The following is an 18,337-nucleotide window of genomic DNA, read 5'->3' on the forward strand; positions in this document are numbered from 1 at the left end:
TATGGAATTGTTTAATTTAATATACATAAATTGTAATACATATATTATACCATCTTGTAACGCTTAGTTAATATGATATTTATCCATATTCGGTTTGATTTAATAAAAATAATATTAATAATAGCATATATATATAAATGGAGGAAATGAAAACTTGTTGAATTTGGGAAACAACAGAAGAACAAAGAGATAGCTAGCTTATCTATTTTTGTTATTATTGTTTACAGTGATAGATAAATGCATAGTGCGGAATTTATAATTATAACTCACAAGTTAAATATTATTGAACTATTCCATGGGATATATTTATATTCCAGGAAAGTTAATAATGTATGACTGATTAGTCGTGGAAACACTAATATCAGTGAATAATGACTTTCCTGAGTTAAGGCGAGGTTTTAACTATAGTTAAAGAGAGAAAGGGAGAGGGGAAAGAGAGAGAGAGAAAATAAAAGAAATAAAACAATACTCACGAATTAATAAGTTAACTTATATCTATATATATATATAATATATATATGAACGTGTGATTGACCATACACCCCTCTCCCCATACACAGGATATATTAATAATATATATTAAATTTTCTGTAACATACACAATGCGTTTCAATATTTATGCATTTGAACATTTTTTGGGAAACAAGGTGTTACAAGGCTATTTTAATAGTATTTTTCTGCTTTTTGTTTTTCTTATGTTTTTTTTTTTTAATAAGATGACGTCGAAAAATAACGGTCAATGAATTATGAAAATGATAATGACAATGAATAATAATAATAATTAATAATATTAATAATGAAAAATATTTATAATATATAATAAAGGAGAGATAATAGTTATAATAATAATGATAGAGTGATGTGTCAAGGACAATGATGATAGTATTTTTTTTAATAACGTTAATAATGATAATAATTAAAATAAAATAATAATAATAATAGGGATGATCGCGACAGATGAGGATGATATGACGATAATTAATTATAATTGTAGCAATAATAATAATTAATAATAATAATAATAATAATTATAATAATAATAATACTAATAATAATAATAATAATAATAATAATAATACTAATATTAATAATAATAATAATCAACATATTTAGCTTTCACACGCAAAGAGCATGTTAAATACATGTACATGTTTTTTGTTTTACAAAAATAATAACAATATTTTGTTAATGTAACGTTGCCGATCAATGATCTCTTTCTATCTTTTTTATTTTTCTGTTCTCTTTCTTTCCCTTCTTATTTTTGTTTTTTATTATCGTTCAATAGTAAGTTCATAATATTCTCTCTCGGTTATTATATTGTTAGTTTAAAGAATACTAGGCTCCATTCTCCTCTGTGAATATCTATATTTGTTATAATAATTATTTTTTATTTATTATATTTTTGTTTAATTCGACATTGTCTTTGGTACATTCAAAACGGACAGCATACCGCGAGTTACGAATTTTGGTATATGTAGTTATTTATTTATGTATTTATTTATTTATTTTGTATGTCGGACGTGGTACCAACCATTCGCCGTCATAAAGCGCACGCATAATTAATTATTAATCATAATAAGAGAGGCTTAGGGTGGGGTAATGATGGTAGTTGTAGGGGTGTGATGAAGAATATTTTTATCTTTTCTATAAGAGCAAAAAAGCACCATATACGTGTATCTCATCGTGTACACATTCACGCACATACACACAGGCACATACAGTCACACAGATAAATGGCGATGACGATAAATAATTATGATGGTCATAATTACGACGATCAAGATTATACCATGATAAAATGACATCATGGTCACGAGAGAGAGAGATGATATATTTATATATTTATTAAAATATTATTATGATGACAATAGCATTTATTAAATAATAATAATAATAATAATAATAATAATAATAATAATGATAATAATAATAATAATAAATTAATTATAATCGTTTAGTCGAAAATTGATTCGATAAAGAAATTATATATTATATTATTATTGTTGTTTTTATTTACGTTTTTATGAATGCAACGAGGGAGTTGAGTTTTATTTACGTTTTTATGCATGTAGGGAGATTAGCTAGCTTATTTGATTTTATGATAATGGTAACACGAATCATATTTTCATAATTTATATATAACTTGTTATTTTAATTATTATTATTATTATTTATTTATTTTTTTGTTTTTAAATTTACGCGCTCTCTTTAACATCTGATAGTTTTTCTTCCCTTCGCACACCCCACTCATAAATATATATTTATATTATGTCCGGCGCTGTCTAATGTACTAAAATATTAATTATTCATTTATTATATCACTCTGCGTAATTACGGTCAAATGTGTTATTAAATATGTATGTATATACGTATATACATGCATACATATGTATTTTTAGTTTTTTATTTAAATAAACGGTATGCATATACACATACATATAAATATATATGTACACGCTTTGAGAGATATTTTTAGAAGCACAAATGTCCATTTTCCTATCTTTAAATGATTTTGTTTTCCTTTAAATTTATATATTTTCTTTCTCTCAATACTTGGAATTCGACAAATCACAAGTGATCTTTTTACGTCACATGGATGAAGTCAAAGAGAAAAAATATATATAAAACAAAAAATAAAGAAACAAGTGTCACAAAGGACTGTGTATGCCACATATACACATTATACGCACATACGCACTCACGCAGGCAAACATACACAAACGTCATCAATTTTATCTTGCAATGAATCTTTTACATCAATCAATTGTAATTACTTATTCAGATACTGCATTAATTACATACGTATCCTCATCTTGAGATACTTATCGATATTCAATGGATGATAATAATAAAAATAATAATAATAATAATAATAATAATAATAGTAATAATAATAGTAATAATAATAATAATAATAATAATAATAATAATAATAATAGTGATGATGATGACGATGATGATGATGATAATGATAATGATGATGATAGTATAGTATAGTATAATATAATATAATATAATATAATATAATATAATTAATTAATTAATTAATAATAATAATATTTTTATGATAATATATATAATCAAAATAATATTAATTATATTAATAATAATCATAATAATAATAATAATAATAATAATAATAATAATCAAAAAAGAATAATGATAATAAATTAGGAACCACGTATATAGTATAAATTAGAATGAAAAAATAGAAATAAAAATAATAAAATGAAAGAAACAATATTAAGTTAAACGTACACTATTATTTTTTTTTGTTATTGTTATTGTTGTTGTTTCATTCGATTGATTAGGAATATATTTATATAAATTATATACGGTGCTATATTATATATCTTATTTATCCTTGTAAATACATATATATATACATATACAAATTTTTATATATGTACATATAATATATATATATATATATATATATATATATATATGCTCGCGAAAACATTTCTGTGTTTCTCTCCCTTTCCCTTTTTTTGTCGATCCTAATCAATGAAAGGGTTTCTTTTTTCAATTGCCAAAAATCGGGTTTAAAAAATATAATAAAAAGACCAGAAGCTGGACACAAATTTGTTAATAAAGCGTGCCAACAAAAATTCTCCCTTCCACCCTCTACCAACTTTCCTCCCTTTCATTAAAAAATTCAGAGGGAGAGAAAAGCATATATTTTCATTTGGATGCTTTTTTTAGAATTAGAAAAAAGAAAATATATTTTTAAATACGTAATAACTTTTTTCTTCATATATATACAGGCTGAGAGAAGAATCAAAAATGTTTTTTGGTTGAATTTTAGGAAAAATTAATTACCCTTTTTTGAAATCATTTAATAGGCTAATTCTTTACTATTTTTTTTGTAATTTATAAAATTATCTACTAGGCTCGTGTTATTAGCCAAATTTTAAAGATTAGTACTTTGAAAGTCTTTTGAAATAGAATAATTTATTTAAAAAAAATCGACCTAAACATTTTTTACTTCTTATCTATCTCTACCCGTTTATATAATGAAATGTAAATTAGTTTTAAGTTATTTTTTTATTTTTTTTTTTTTATTTTCATGAGGACAAATCATAACGATCGAAAGGCTCGTTATTTTTTCAGTCATTTTCATTTCTTTTTCTTTTTTTTAAATATATATATAATATATTTAAAAAAAAAATTACATATATATGTATATATACATATATATATACATATATGTATATATATATATGTCTGTATCGTGGACGGTGCGTAGGCAAAATCCTTAGAAAGTATAATTTACTATTTACATCATCTCAATGGTCCTTTTTTAGTGATCGCATCCTCGCATCGCTTATTAAATAAAAAAACAAGAACATAAAACAAAAATAAGGATAGGTGTAAATGAGTGAAGAAGAAAAAATAGGAAGGAAATTAAACAAAAATAAAAGAAAATTAACACACTGAATCATGTAATAAATATTTAAACGCGTCACTCTCTATATCCGTCCATTTATCTCATTATATATACATACACGTGTTGTATTTCCTCTCTAAAATATATTACGTAATAAATATATAAGATGAAAAATTAGAAAAAAGAAAAAAAAACAAAATAAGAAATGAAATATAAGATTATATATTTTTGAGATATTATTTTTTCTTGATAGTAATAATTTTGAAAGCAATTTTCACTATATTCGAAACATGTGTGTATGTATGATTTTTTAGTGTCATTAAATTTTTATTTTTTTTTGTTTTATTTTTTATTTTTTTTAAGGCGCAAGACTAAACAATATACAAGGGGCTGGACGAAAGTCCTAGAGAGATATGATTTTAAAAATCAATTATTCCTTTCCGAGATATTTTTTTAAAACTTCTAACTAATAGACAGTTTAGTTTTACAAATTGGATTAAGTAGTTTTATAGTTTGAAAATATTTGTTTATTTTATTTTCAATTATATTAAAACACTTTTTGGAAAAGATTAATTGATTTTTAAGATCACCTAGGAACTTATGCTTCATATAAATATTTCTTGTAACTATGAAAATTCTATAAAGTTCGATGAAAGTATTTGTTTTTTAATTGATTAATTTTTAATTATTATAGATATTACTCCCTTATATAATTCAAAAACTGAATCGATTTTTTCTTAATAAAAAAAAAAAGATAAGAAAATGAAAAAAAGAAAGGAATGCCGGTACATTTGCAAAATTTGTCATTAATGTTCAATAATAATAACAACAAAAGCAGCGTGTGTGTGTGTCCTGCGCTTATTTTCTGAATAAAATTCAATTTTTTTTTTCCCTAAATAAATAAGTCAATCGTGTGTGATTAGAAAATTGCACACAATCTAATGTACATTGATAAATTAAATACCGGAATAACGAATGAAGAATGGATAAATAAAAAAAATATAGTAAATAATATTTTTTTTGTCGAGAGTAAGGGTTCTTAAACAATTACACACACACATATACATATACATATATGCATATAGCTACATCAACGAGAGTTATGTGCTCATTATTAAAGTATCGTCTCACTTAATTCAAAAATAGAGATAGGCATCTTTTAAGAACAACGCTTTTAATAGGAATGTCTTGTTAACAAAAATTCCTCCCAGAAAAACACACAAATAAAAAAGAAAAGCGATCGTGGAAATTGTGTGTCACGTATTTAGCACCATATTCAGCCTAGCCGTTTCACGAAAAAAATAACATTAGAAATACGTTAGAACAAATATAAACATATATATTATTTCGAGTATTATCTTTTTAATGTAAGAAATACTCTCTATCTCATATAATTTTTCTTATGTATATATATATATATGTTTTGTCCCCAAATTCTCGCTCGAACGTATTTCATATGAAGTAATAGTAGGAAAAAATGTATTTGTTCATTGTGGCAATTGTTATTAATTAAATAGTTCGTTTCTAATGAATTCAGGGCCGTATATCTTCGCGAAAAGAAAGGAACGATGCGAAACGTAAAAGAACAGACGTCATTTTAGAAAAACTAGTAAGCTTAAATAATGACGATGACGATGATGATGACGACCTTAATGATGACCTCTTAGATGATGGTGATTTTTTTTTGGACGATTCTATTATTCGTTTTTGTCGAGTTTCGTTAATTAAACGACGACAAGAACAACTATTGATAATATTGTCCGAATCTGGATTTTTTAGTTGTAGATGATTATCGTTAACAACGTATCGGCAGTAAATCTTTCTTGATTTATCATAATAAATCATTTTCTTCTTTTGCCGACACGAATTTGATCTTGGCTATTGGCTCGAACGTTTGCACTCGCTTATTGATGCCATTATCGTCGTTTCCATTGTTTCTACTCGGTTCCATTCAGGCATTTTTGTTTGCTCTATCAATGCCTATAAAATACAAAAGATATTTATATTTATTTATTATATAATAATATTATATGGTTAATTAATATAACTATTTTTAATTTAAAAACAACATTTGTGAAAACTACACAACAAATATAATATAAAAAATATATATATATAATTATTTATATATATTGTGCATATAGTATAATATATTATAATTTATTAAATAAATCTTATATTTACATGTTTGATATATTTATTTTAAATTTACATATTAATTACTAATTAATATGTATGTAATTATTAACTATTATATATTAATAATAAATATATAATATACAAATAAATGTTGAGAAAAATAAAATAAGATAAGATTAAAAGTAATAAAATAAAATTAATAATGTTTACCGAGTTGTTGGGAGGATTCTTAGCCATGTAGATCATAAGGGAGCGGCCTTGGTTGCTAAACGGCCTCCGCTCCGGATCTCGACCGGGTCCATCCACCGTGTCGAAGCAGTTACTACTGATGGCATATAAAGAAAGAAGGAAACATTAAATATTTACTACAACGTGCCTTCAACAAAAGAGAGGGATTTAAAATGCTATGTCGAAAATTTCATTTTATATATACATATACGTTACCTTTAAAGTATTGATTATAGAAAAATACAATGAATTTATAAAAAGCCTAAGTCTTACACGAAATAACTAGGCGTTTTAGGGAAAGCATATAAAAAGAATTTTATTATACCCTTAAGCTCATTTTTTAAAGAAAAAAGAAACTAGATAAAATATGAATTCACGAGACACGAGTAGTTAAAATATGAAATTGAGATTTGACCAATCTTCAAAATTAGATTTTGCTTATAACAATAATGCTACTTTAAGAATCAATGTTATGTTAATTGTGCTGTTCAATCAGATCTAATCTACAGTTTAAATTTCAATTTTATATTTACTCTTGCTTCTTATATAAATTGTTATATTACTTTTTGTTAGTTAAAGCATGTAATTCTGCCTTGTTTCATACTCTATTAGGTCAATATAGTTATTTAACGATTTAGCTGATTATTTTTGATTAAATTTACGGATTACATGTTTTAACGGTAACATACATATATATAAAATTTTGTTACTGTTACTACTATTTCCATTTTACTGTATCTTACCTTGTTCGCAGTTCCTTCTGCTTTCTCTTACAATGGATGTAAGCTGCTATGCAAATGATTACGACGAGAAAGACTGCTATCGTCGCACCACTTGCGATACTTGCTGTCTCCAACATTACGCGTTGACGAGAAGCTGCAATTATTAATTTTGTTTTTGTTTTTTTTTTATTTATTTCAATGTCTACAATTATTTTATATGAGTTTACATTTAAAAAATTTATTACACAAGTTAAATGACACCCAAATGTGTTGTTTAATGTTATTTTAAAAATTAATTATGTTGTTCTTTTATTCTTGGGTACTAATGTTCGTTTTGATTTTTTGATTGTACAATTACAAGATTTTAGGAATTTTTGATTCATTCTATGTAACGACTGATATAATACTAACATTTCTTGAATATTACAAGTAACATCATTATAAAGATTATTATTAATTCAAGTAAATCTACTTAAAAATATTATTTAACAATGAAACAACTGATCTAATAATATTATGAGAATTTATATGAGATTATATATAACAATGTCTTTCAATTATCATCATAAGAGAGATAAATCAGTTATTATAGTCATTTGTAACAAACTTTAGTTTAAGGTAACGACATTTGATGATAGCTTTTAAGAATTAAGAATTAATTGTTGAAATGTATATGTAAGTATGTGTGAGAAAAAAGCTTAAAAAATGTACTTACGTAAATAGGAACCATCCAAGTCTTTAAATTCGCATCTCTGCCCGATATAACCATTAGCACATCTATAATCAAAGTCAGATAAAAAAAACAAATTAATCCAAATGAATGAATGAAAGAATGAAAGATCAACGAGATAAATATTATTTAATATAAGATAAAAATAAAGGATGACAAAATACGATATGAGAATTAAAAAAAATGCATCCTTAAAATATTAGAATTGTCTCTATAGTGATAGGAATTTCTAAACGAATGGATATAGATAATTAATTACGATAGTTCATATAATTTCAAACGGATTAACTAACAATAAGAACGATAAGATTGTTTTAATATTGGTTTAAACGAAAACAAAACAATACAAAATAAAAAAAGTTTACAAAGGCGGGTAGATAATTAAAGGCGGTTAATTAAAAGGATTCTCACACGAGGTGGATTCTTAACGAGCAAGAATCTTTTCTTTTTTTTTTTTTTAATTTAACCTTCGTTTCCTCCTTGTGGCGTTTCGCGAATAATTAAGAGAGTTAAAACCAGAGAAGGAGAGGAGAAAGAGAAAGAGAAAGAGTTCGTGTCCGTTCAGTACTATTCCGGATTCTTTCGCTTCCTTGATCAGATTTCGACGCTCGATCGCCTTCGCAAGATTTTATTTCTCAAGTAGAGCGGCAAGAACAAACAGAGAAAAGAGAGAAAAAGGGGGGAGGGTAGACAGAAAATGGGAAAACGGAAGAATAAAAGAGAAAAGAAATTTAAAAAAAAAAAGTAAAATAAAAATAAAAATTAAAAGAAGAAAAAAGAAAAAAGAGAATGAGACAGTAGATAGAAAAAAAAAAGAAAAAAATACGAAAAATTAAACAATAAAAATAAGTGAGAGAAGAAGAAAGATAAAGAGATACAATGACGATGAAAAGAACAAAGAAAGAGAGAGTAAGAAATAAATCAATAAAAAGAGACAGATAAAAAAAGAGTGATAGACATACAGAGAGAGAGAGAGAGAGAGAGAATGGGTCGTTAGAAAAAAAAAAATAGAAGGAATTGGAGGATCTTTCTTTGGCGAGCATTGATGTCACCGAAAAAATATTTCGTCCTATTTTGTATCCCGCCAAGAATCCGTGCTATCCGTGTCTTTCCTTCGATTTTCTTTAGAAACGTTTAACACGTCTCTCAGGGTGCGGTAAATGGCGAAAGGGGAATAAGGTTAAAACGTGAGTGTAAAAGGGAAAAAGAAAAGGAAAAGGAAAAAGAAAAATAAAAATAAAAATAAAAAGAAATAGAAAAAGAAAAAGAAGAAGAAAAAGATAGAGATAAAGAAGGAAAAAAAAAAAATAAAGATTGTACGGATTTACGTGCACATGTTAGACACGCAGAGGACTCACATGTCTGGAATTTTGGTAGTTCGTGCCAGAGGAAAGGTAGCAAGGATTAGGTTTAGAGTTAGGTTTCGCGGTCTCCTTTTCAACATTTTCCTTTTCTGGATACAATCAGGATCTATTGCTTTATGTTATTCCTATTACTATGCTACTAATATTATATTCCTACTACTACTATTATTATTATATCAACAATAATCGGGGTAGTTTCTACTAGCCGTCGTCGCTGTAAATTTTACAAAAAGCTGGACACCGACGACGAATTCCTCCTTTTCTTTCACTTAGAATAGAAAGAATCACGTTATTATGTTACCTTTTTATTTATTTTTTGATCCTTCCTTTGTAGTATTATTTTGACTACTCAAAAATAATAAGTAACCAATTTTTCTTTCTATCATTTTTCTTAACTTCAATAAATTCTTAAAATCCTTTTATATTACCCCCCCACCCCACCCGCTGTGCTTTGGTCATTTTTTGATTTCTTTTTTCCCTCCCTTTTCTTCTTCTTCTTCTTCTTCTTTTTGTTATCGTCAAATTCTGAAGAATTCTGAGAAGAATGGAGGAAGAAAAAAAAAAAATTTTTTTCTGAAAATGACAAAATTTCTATTGAAATTTTTATATGTTTCTTTTGAAACAGAAAAAAGAAGAATAACGGGGGGGGGGTAACAATTAAAAAAAAACAGGGAAATTTAAAATCAAAATTCTTAAGAGTAAAATACAGCACAACCTAATAATACAAAGCAAGAAAAAAAAAATAAAATAAAAAAAAAGAAAAGAAATTTTGATTAGTCACTTGGACGTTAAAACCTATTCTCAAGTATAACAAGTATATACTAGAGTATGCAGAAATGTTATTATAATAGAAAATTTCAATATCAATATATATATAACGATATTCATAATATCAGAAAGAAACGGGATTAACTTTTCGTACGGTGTTATTCAGTGAACAGGGATAAAAGGGGGAGGGGGGAGGAGGGAGGGGGAGAGAACTTTTTATTTCCCACGGTGTTTGCTTTGTCGACCGAGCACGGAGATCTTTCTCTCTTTCTCTCTTTCTGACACACACATACACATTACACACTACACATCACACACACACCCTTCATTGGTGTAACCTTTGATTGTGTGATTCAGAGGAAACGAATAAGTTAATTCGATTCTGTCTCTATGTGTCCTATGTAGGTTTTCGTTTCGCTTCGACAGATCCTATATATGTGTATTACTACAGTGTATGTATTCTATAAATATAACTGTAGAGTATGTATATATGTATATAGAGTATATTTATATATATAGGTGTATGAAGAGTAACATATAAAAGATATGTAGTAGTTATAAAGGTACACCTATTTAACTCTCTTCTTGCCTGTGCACGTTTTGCTACTTTTTCTCTATCTCCTTTCGTAGTTTTTTTTCTTTTTCTATTTTTTTCTCTCCCTATATATGTCGATTCATGTCGCAACAGAACCCGAACTAGGTACTTACTCTGACGCAATCAAATGAACGCGTTTATCATTACAACTAGTATTAGATCACACTGTGACTGTTAAATATATATTGTATATATATATGTATATATGTGTGGACAGATATATATATATATATATATAGATAGACTGTTAAATGTTGTATGTCTCTTTCTGTGAACTCTTTCTCTCTTAATAGATAATAGTATGTAGGTTCGTGGTTTCTGTAATGAGAAAACTAATAGATCGTGGCCAGGGTCGTTTGGTTCTTCGTGATCGGGATGACGCACGGATTATGTGAAATCGGAAGTTTTATGAAATATACACACACACACACACACATATATATATATATATATATATATTATAATAATTAATAATAAATATATAAAATATATTAATATCATTATTAATATAATACATTATATATAATTAATATTATTATTAATATAATAAATAAATAATTAAATAATTAATTATATAATTTAATATTTAATATTTAATATTTTATAAATTTATTATATTATTATATATATATATTATTTGTAATAATTATAATTATATATATTAATATATAAAATATATAATTATATATGTATATTTATTATATTAAATTTATGTAAATTAATTATATATATATATTAATTATATATATATATATATATATATATATATATATTTAATATACAGCATATACAGTATACTATTATGTAAAAATGATATTATATCACCCGATTTTAATAAAAATTAATTTTTTCTTTTTCTTCTTCCTCCTCTTTTTTATAAGGACTTTTGTCCTGTTATAATAGCTTCTTTTTTTTTTATTGCTATTTCTAGGAACAATTTATTGTTTTTACCGAGGGTAGGTTTCCTAACCTCACCCTAAAATTAAATTTAATATAATAAACTAATAATTAGTCAATGTATATGTGTGTGGCCTAATCACGTTTGATTACTAGTTTCCCTTTAGATCAACAAAGTCAAGCAACGTGGGCACGGTTTATAAAATGGATGAATCGGTGACCCGTTCGAAGAAACAAAAGAAAAAACTCGCGAGCTGTTGACTTCCAGAGATAAAAAGTTAAAAAGGATAGGTGTGAAAAGGTATTCGTAAAGATGAGTAACTCGAATCCGTAAAAGGAAGAATAAAAAGATAAAATATTGATCTTTGCGTGGCATATTATTCCCTATAAAAGAAGTCCCTAAATTTCCTCGTTTTTGATTTGTCCATTATTTTATTACTACTCTGAAATTTTTTTATATTAAAAAATGAAATGATTATGTCATATAAAGTGTCAGAATTTTACAGTCGAACTACCCTTTGAATAACTTTTGATTTTAGTTTGGAATTTAAGAAGAAGAAGAACAAAAATTAGACTATTTAAATATGTATATAAAATAGAAAAATTGATAATAAAGAGAAAACAAAAAATACTTACAAGCAATTGTAGAGGAGGGAATCGACGATTTTGACTGTAAAACACGTGGCACCGTTTAAGCAGTACCATTGCGCATAATCCGGAGGACACGTATACATGTGGAATGTGATATTTGGCCGAGGTGTCGGCGTTGGTGGTCGTGGCTTTGGTGTTGACCGCGACGAACAGGCATCTGTATTTTGTGTAAACATAACAAAAAAAGGACAATTATTATTATTTTTTCGATTAGACAAAAAAAAAAGAGAGAGAGAGAGAGAGAGAAACTAATAAATAACACATTAATAATTTCCATTTACATTCTAAAATTCTATCAACAACTTTTGTCTCTTCTATTTATTTATATAAATTACTGTTGTAAGAAATAAATATACACGAAGAAAAAAAAAGAAAAAAAAAGAGAGAAAAATAAAATAAAATAAAATAAAATAAGATAAGAAAAAGATCCTTTCTCCCTCCCACCGCCCCCTTTTATTTTATTTTCTCCACCACCAATCTTAAAAAAAAAGATCGATCGACCAAATCGAATGAAAAAATTCGCTAATTATGATTGAAGAAAATAAGAAAGATGGAAAAGGATAGATAGATGTACACATGGAGGTATATAACGGTACGTCTGATGCGATTAAATCGCAACTTGAACTAATGGACGTAGATCGTTTATCCCATTATTATTGGTAGAGGAGAAAGAGGGGGGAAGGTATGGAAAGGGAGAAAAATAAGGGCGTTTGTCAAGACAATCGAATCGTCGAATATACGTCTTACAAACTTTTCACAGTTTTCAGGTTTATAGGAGGGGGTGGGTGGGGGTTAACGGACTCACAATTTTGGTATTTTCGATGTAACCTCCCCCCTCCCCTTCTTTTCTCTCTCTCTCTCTCTCTCGTCACGATTAGCTAATTCTTTTTTTTAGCAACTTTGATCGGATACAATTCAGCACACGTGCTCGTATCTTTCTGCGTATGCGTACAAACACACACACACAACACACAGCACACACACGTGCGCGAGTACGAGGAGGTAGAAGTAAAAGTAGAGGTGGAGGTGGAGGTGGTGATGGGTGTGAGGATGAGGGCGGGGGCGGGACGGGGGAGGGGGAGGTGGATCCTTCCTCGTACGTACAACAGAGCGTTCTCGTACCCAGAAAACTGCTGCACTCCTGCCTGCATCTGCCCCCCGAAAAAGTAAAATATATCGAGCGCTTCGCGGCGTTCTCTATCTGTCACCTGTTGCAATTTTACAATCTGCCGTTTGGCGTGCGTGACCTCACAAAAAAAAAATTTTACGGAAAGAATAACGAATAATAATAATAATAATAATAATAATAATAATAAGAAAAGCAAAAAAAGAAAAGTAATGAAAATTAAGCGTATACGCGATTTTATTTTCGACTCTATCTCTCTTGCCCCCCCTCGACCCCCCTTTTTTCACAGTCTTTTTCTTTTGTTTAAATATAAAAGTCGACAAAATACCAGGACCGGGGTACTACCATCGTACGCGTGCCTGGGTAATTTTGTTAGTTTTTTTTTCCTTTTTTTTTTGGTGCCTCCCGTTCTGTCACCTGACACACACACACACATACACATATACCATCACATCACAGGCGAACGCGCGCGGCTCGTAATTCGTCGCGTGTATCATCGTGAAATTATTATTGCTTAAAAAAAGTAAGGGTTTTCTGGGATGATTATTAAAGAGAGAAAAGTGGTTATGCGATAAAAGGAACGTTTCGAGTTAATTTTCAGTTATTTTGTTTTTTTTTTACGGTTGAAAGAAAGCTAGTTTTAATTGATTATTTTGAATCGTTATTTGGATTTATCATCGTGTTTATAATATAATTACGTACGTCGCCGAATGCTGATTGTCGTACGTATATTATTTATGTAAAAGAAACTGTTGGTAAAAGAATGAAAATGTGGAAAGTAGGAAAAGAAAAAAAAAAAAAGAAAACTTGTAAATTTGGACACTAACCTGTCATACCAAAGAGGGTATAGGAGATGATGAGTAATGTCGCGAGGTACGGTTGAATCTTGTTTCTTCTCATAACGGCAGTGACACTCCTAGATGTGTTGCTATCTTCAGGTTGGACAAGAGGAATAATAGGTGACGATGACGATATGGAAGAAGAAGTGTTGCTCTTGCTGTCGCTATCATTGGTATTGGTTGTCGTCGTTATTGTCGTCGTCGTCGTCGTCGTCGTCGTCATCATCGTTGTCGTCATCGTCGTTGTCGTCGAAGAAGAAGAAGAAGAACAAGAAGAAGCGAAGAAGAAGAAGAACAAGAGGAAGAAGAAGAAGAAGAAGAATGAGAAATATTTTCTCGTCTTCGTTCCTTCCGAAGACGTTGTTGAAGATCATCTAGTTGCTGATGATGTTGATGATGAGGACTTTGATGAGGTTGTTGTCGTTGTTGGTCCTGTTGTTGATGATACTGTTGTTGGTGGTAATGACAATGATGACGATGATGATGATTTTGATGGTAATGGTGATGGTGATGGTGGTGGTGGTGGTGGTGGTGGTGATGATGAGGATGATGATGACTATGATGAGTATGTTGTTGATGCCTATAATGAGGACGATGTTGATACTGTTGACAATCTTGACGATGATGCTGATGATAATGACGGTGTTGTTGATGTGCAAGTTGATGACAATAACTATAATGCAAATGATGTTGACGATGAAGGTAACGTAAATCTGCTATGTCCCAAGATGACGGTTGCTGTTGTTGTCGTTGTTCTTCTTCAGAACAATGCGATAATAACGAATCCGTGCAATAATCCTCTTCGAAATGACTATAATCTTCAATCATATTTTCATCGTTCGTTGGATTAGCGACATCAATGTTTCTACGTTGATGACAGCAATGAATACGTGGATGATGCCTATAATATTGTTGGTAACGATGATAATTCTTGCTGCCGTCGTTCATGATGATGTTATTGGTACTGGTGGTTGTACTGTTATTGGTGGTACTGTTGATATTATTATCGCAACAACAGAGTTCTTCATCGTCCACGATCGACGACGAACTACAACTAACTTCTTCGATAATCCCGTTTTCTCTTCCTATCATCTGGCATCCCCCGTTTGCCATAAGGGCACCTCCAATCGTGTTGTTGGTAGTGGTGGTGGTGCTGCTGCTGTCGTTGGTGTTGCTGCTGCTGCTGCTTCCAGCCACTAACGTCGTCATCTTCGTCATCTTCGTCATCGTGGTCGTCGCCGTCGTCGTGGTCGTTGCCGTCGTTGTCGGACCAACCGCCGCTGTTGCTGTTGCTGCTGCTGCTGCTGCTGCCACCATCGTTGCCGTCCCAGCAGCAGCTTTTTCTGTTTCCTCGACAGCACGAGCCGTTCCACCTGGCCCAGAACTCCGGCGCACGTGTCGCCGCCTCCCTGTAACCAAATATCCAACAGGCCGCACGTTTACAGTGTGTTATATCTCGGCCAAAGTCTACTCGATCTATCTCTCCCTTAGGGCTAACAACAACTCGAGTGTGTTACTCGAGTATACTCTTACCCCCACTCATTCGCTCGCTCACAAACTCTCGCACTCTTAATATCTATATCAATATCCGTACTATCTCCTCTCACTCATATGTACACGTAGCTGAACGTTTTATAAGAGTTCTTTCTAACTTCTCACTAACACCCCCCCCTTCCACTAACACCCGTCCTTAAACAACTTGTAAATATTTAGAAGATATAATAGAAAAGCGCAAATGCTCTTTTGCAAAAGGTATGTGCTCGCTCCGGAGGGTTTGTTTGCCTTGAAAACATTTACCGTGAAAGAAAGCTGTTTTCACAGTGGCATCCTTTTCCTTCCTTCCTTCCTTCCTTCCTTTTAACCATCTGCTTCCACCCCCTCCTCTTTTCTCTCACTTTTCTCTCTCTCTCTTTCTCTTTCTCTCTCAATCTTCCCTTTTTCGTCTGTCTCTTTTGCATTTTCCTAGAGAGTAGTCCCCAGTCATTCGTAGGCTTTGCACAAGCCGGTTTGTGTAAAGTTTATCGAATTATGGATTCCCTAAAGCGTGCGCCGTTATTGACTTAACTCCGTGCCAGGCGCAGCCTGAGAGAAGAGGAAAGGTCCTCGAAGGAATATAAAGGATCATTATGTGTCTGACGCTTTGCTTCTCGAGAGAGAGAGAGAGAGAGAGAGAGAGAGAAATTTTTTTTTCTACAGCTTTATAACACAATGCCTGGTGTTCTGTACGTAGCCGGTGAAAAAAGGACGGCTGCTTTCTTCTACGTATATGTTTGTACGTGAGAACACCAAGAAGAGATTCAGAGAGAGAGAGAGAGAGAGAGAAAGAGAGAGAGAGAGAGAGAGGATAAATTTTCATATATGTTTGATTTCAAACAGAAAACTTTGTATGTGTATCTCTATTATCGAAATAAAATATAGAGATTTAGAAAAAATTGATAAATATGAATATTATCATAATAACCATACACGTAATTATTGTATACATGTATAGGTATATGAATGATCATTATTATAATGAAAATGAAGATGAAGAAGAATAAGAAGTAAGAGTTAGAAGGGGAAGATGGAAGAAGGAAGTAGTTGGGTTAAAATTTAAACGGAAGTTATGAATACGTGCAATTAGAAAATAACCTAAATTTAAAAAGTATGAGAATAATATACTCAGAAATACGCGAGAGAGAGAGAGAGAAAGAGAGCGAGAAAAAATATTTGTGTGTGTGTGTGTGTGTGTGTGTGTGTACGCGTTTGAGATAATTTTCATTCTAAAGAGAAAGATATAAAGATGAAGAAGAAGAAGAAGAAGAAGGAGAAGAAGAAGAAGAAAAAGGAGAGAAGAATAAGAATAAGAAGAAACTAGAAGGAAGGAGAGAAACACGCCGAGGCATTTAACGTCTCTGTTGAGGAAAGGGAAATAGCCAATTATTAAGAGAACTGCATGTGGGCTGTGGACCGTACTTAAACTCACCGGCTGATGACTGCATTGTCTTTCTTTCTCTTTCTCTTTCTCTTTCTCACTCTATATTTCTATTCTTTTTTCGTGTCTTGCCGTGTCACCTACTTATCGTTAGCAATGAATACCCTCTTTTTCTTTTTTTTTTAAAAGGATTTATTGCGAGTGCACAAGTACTCATAACTCATTTCTTCTCTCTTTCTATGTGGTTTTTTTTTAATGTTTAATACAATTTTTTTTATTTCTTCAGAAAGAATATTTATAGGTATATATATATTTTTTTTATATTAGTATGTATAAAAAAAAAAATAAAGATAATTTATTATTTTTTTTTTTTAATAAAACCACAAAATCTTCAAAATATATTTAAACGATATTTATATATCTTATGTGAATTTGAATAATACAATTTTTTTTATTTCTTCAGAAAGAATATTTATAGCTATATATATTTTTTTTTTACATTATTATGTATAAAAAAAAAAAAAGATAATTTATTATTTTTTTTTTCAATAAAACCACAAAATCTTCAAAATATATTCAAACGATATTTATATATCTTACGTGAATTTGAATAAATTTAAATTATTCTTTCATATAAAAATAGAAAAGTTACACAAATCCCATTCACGTTGTACGTAACTATTAAACATTATTATTATTATTATTACACGACATTTAGAACGTTCTAGAATCCAACTTACTAACGATTAGTAAAAAGCTGCTAAGTCAAGTGCAAATAAGTGTTATATTAGAGCACAGAAGAGAGAAAAAGAGAGGGAAAGAGAGAGAGGGGGGGAGAAAGAGAGTGTCAAGAGTGTCGCAATGCACAACTGTGATATATCGTTGTCGCACACGAACTTCTACGATAGAAAATCTATCTAATATATATAATACCCATAAAAGTAAGTATATATATATACATACAAACGATATTC

The 18,337-nt window shown here is 29.6% G+C and overlaps 1 protein-coding gene across 1 annotated transcript in view; it reads right to left on the reverse strand.

Moving 5' to 3' along the window:
- Positions 1–4,720: 4,720 nt before the first annotated feature.
- The window catches only part of LOC122521533 (myb-like protein Q), a 42,700-nt gene continuing 29,083 nt past the window's right edge, over positions 4,721–18,337 (reverse strand). The window contains 7 exon segments of the mRNA XM_043642389.1: positions 4,721–6,370; positions 6,740–6,854; positions 7,501–7,633; positions 8,195–8,256; positions 12,470–12,641; positions 14,438–14,725; positions 14,728–15,858. Of these exon segments, the coding sequence (XP_043498324.1) occupies positions 6,269–6,370; positions 6,740–6,854; positions 7,501–7,633; positions 8,195–8,256; positions 12,470–12,641; positions 14,438–14,725; positions 14,728–15,858 (2,003 nt within the window). The 3' untranslated portion in view covers positions 4,721–6,268.

Source organism: Polistes fuscatus, unplaced genomic scaffold (genome assembly GCF_010416935.1).
Source record: "Polistes fuscatus isolate 324 unplaced genomic scaffold, CU_Pfus_HIC Scaffold4, whole genome shotgun sequence".
NCBI classification, from domain to species: Eukaryota; Metazoa; Arthropoda; class Insecta; order Hymenoptera; family Vespidae; genus Polistes; species Polistes fuscatus.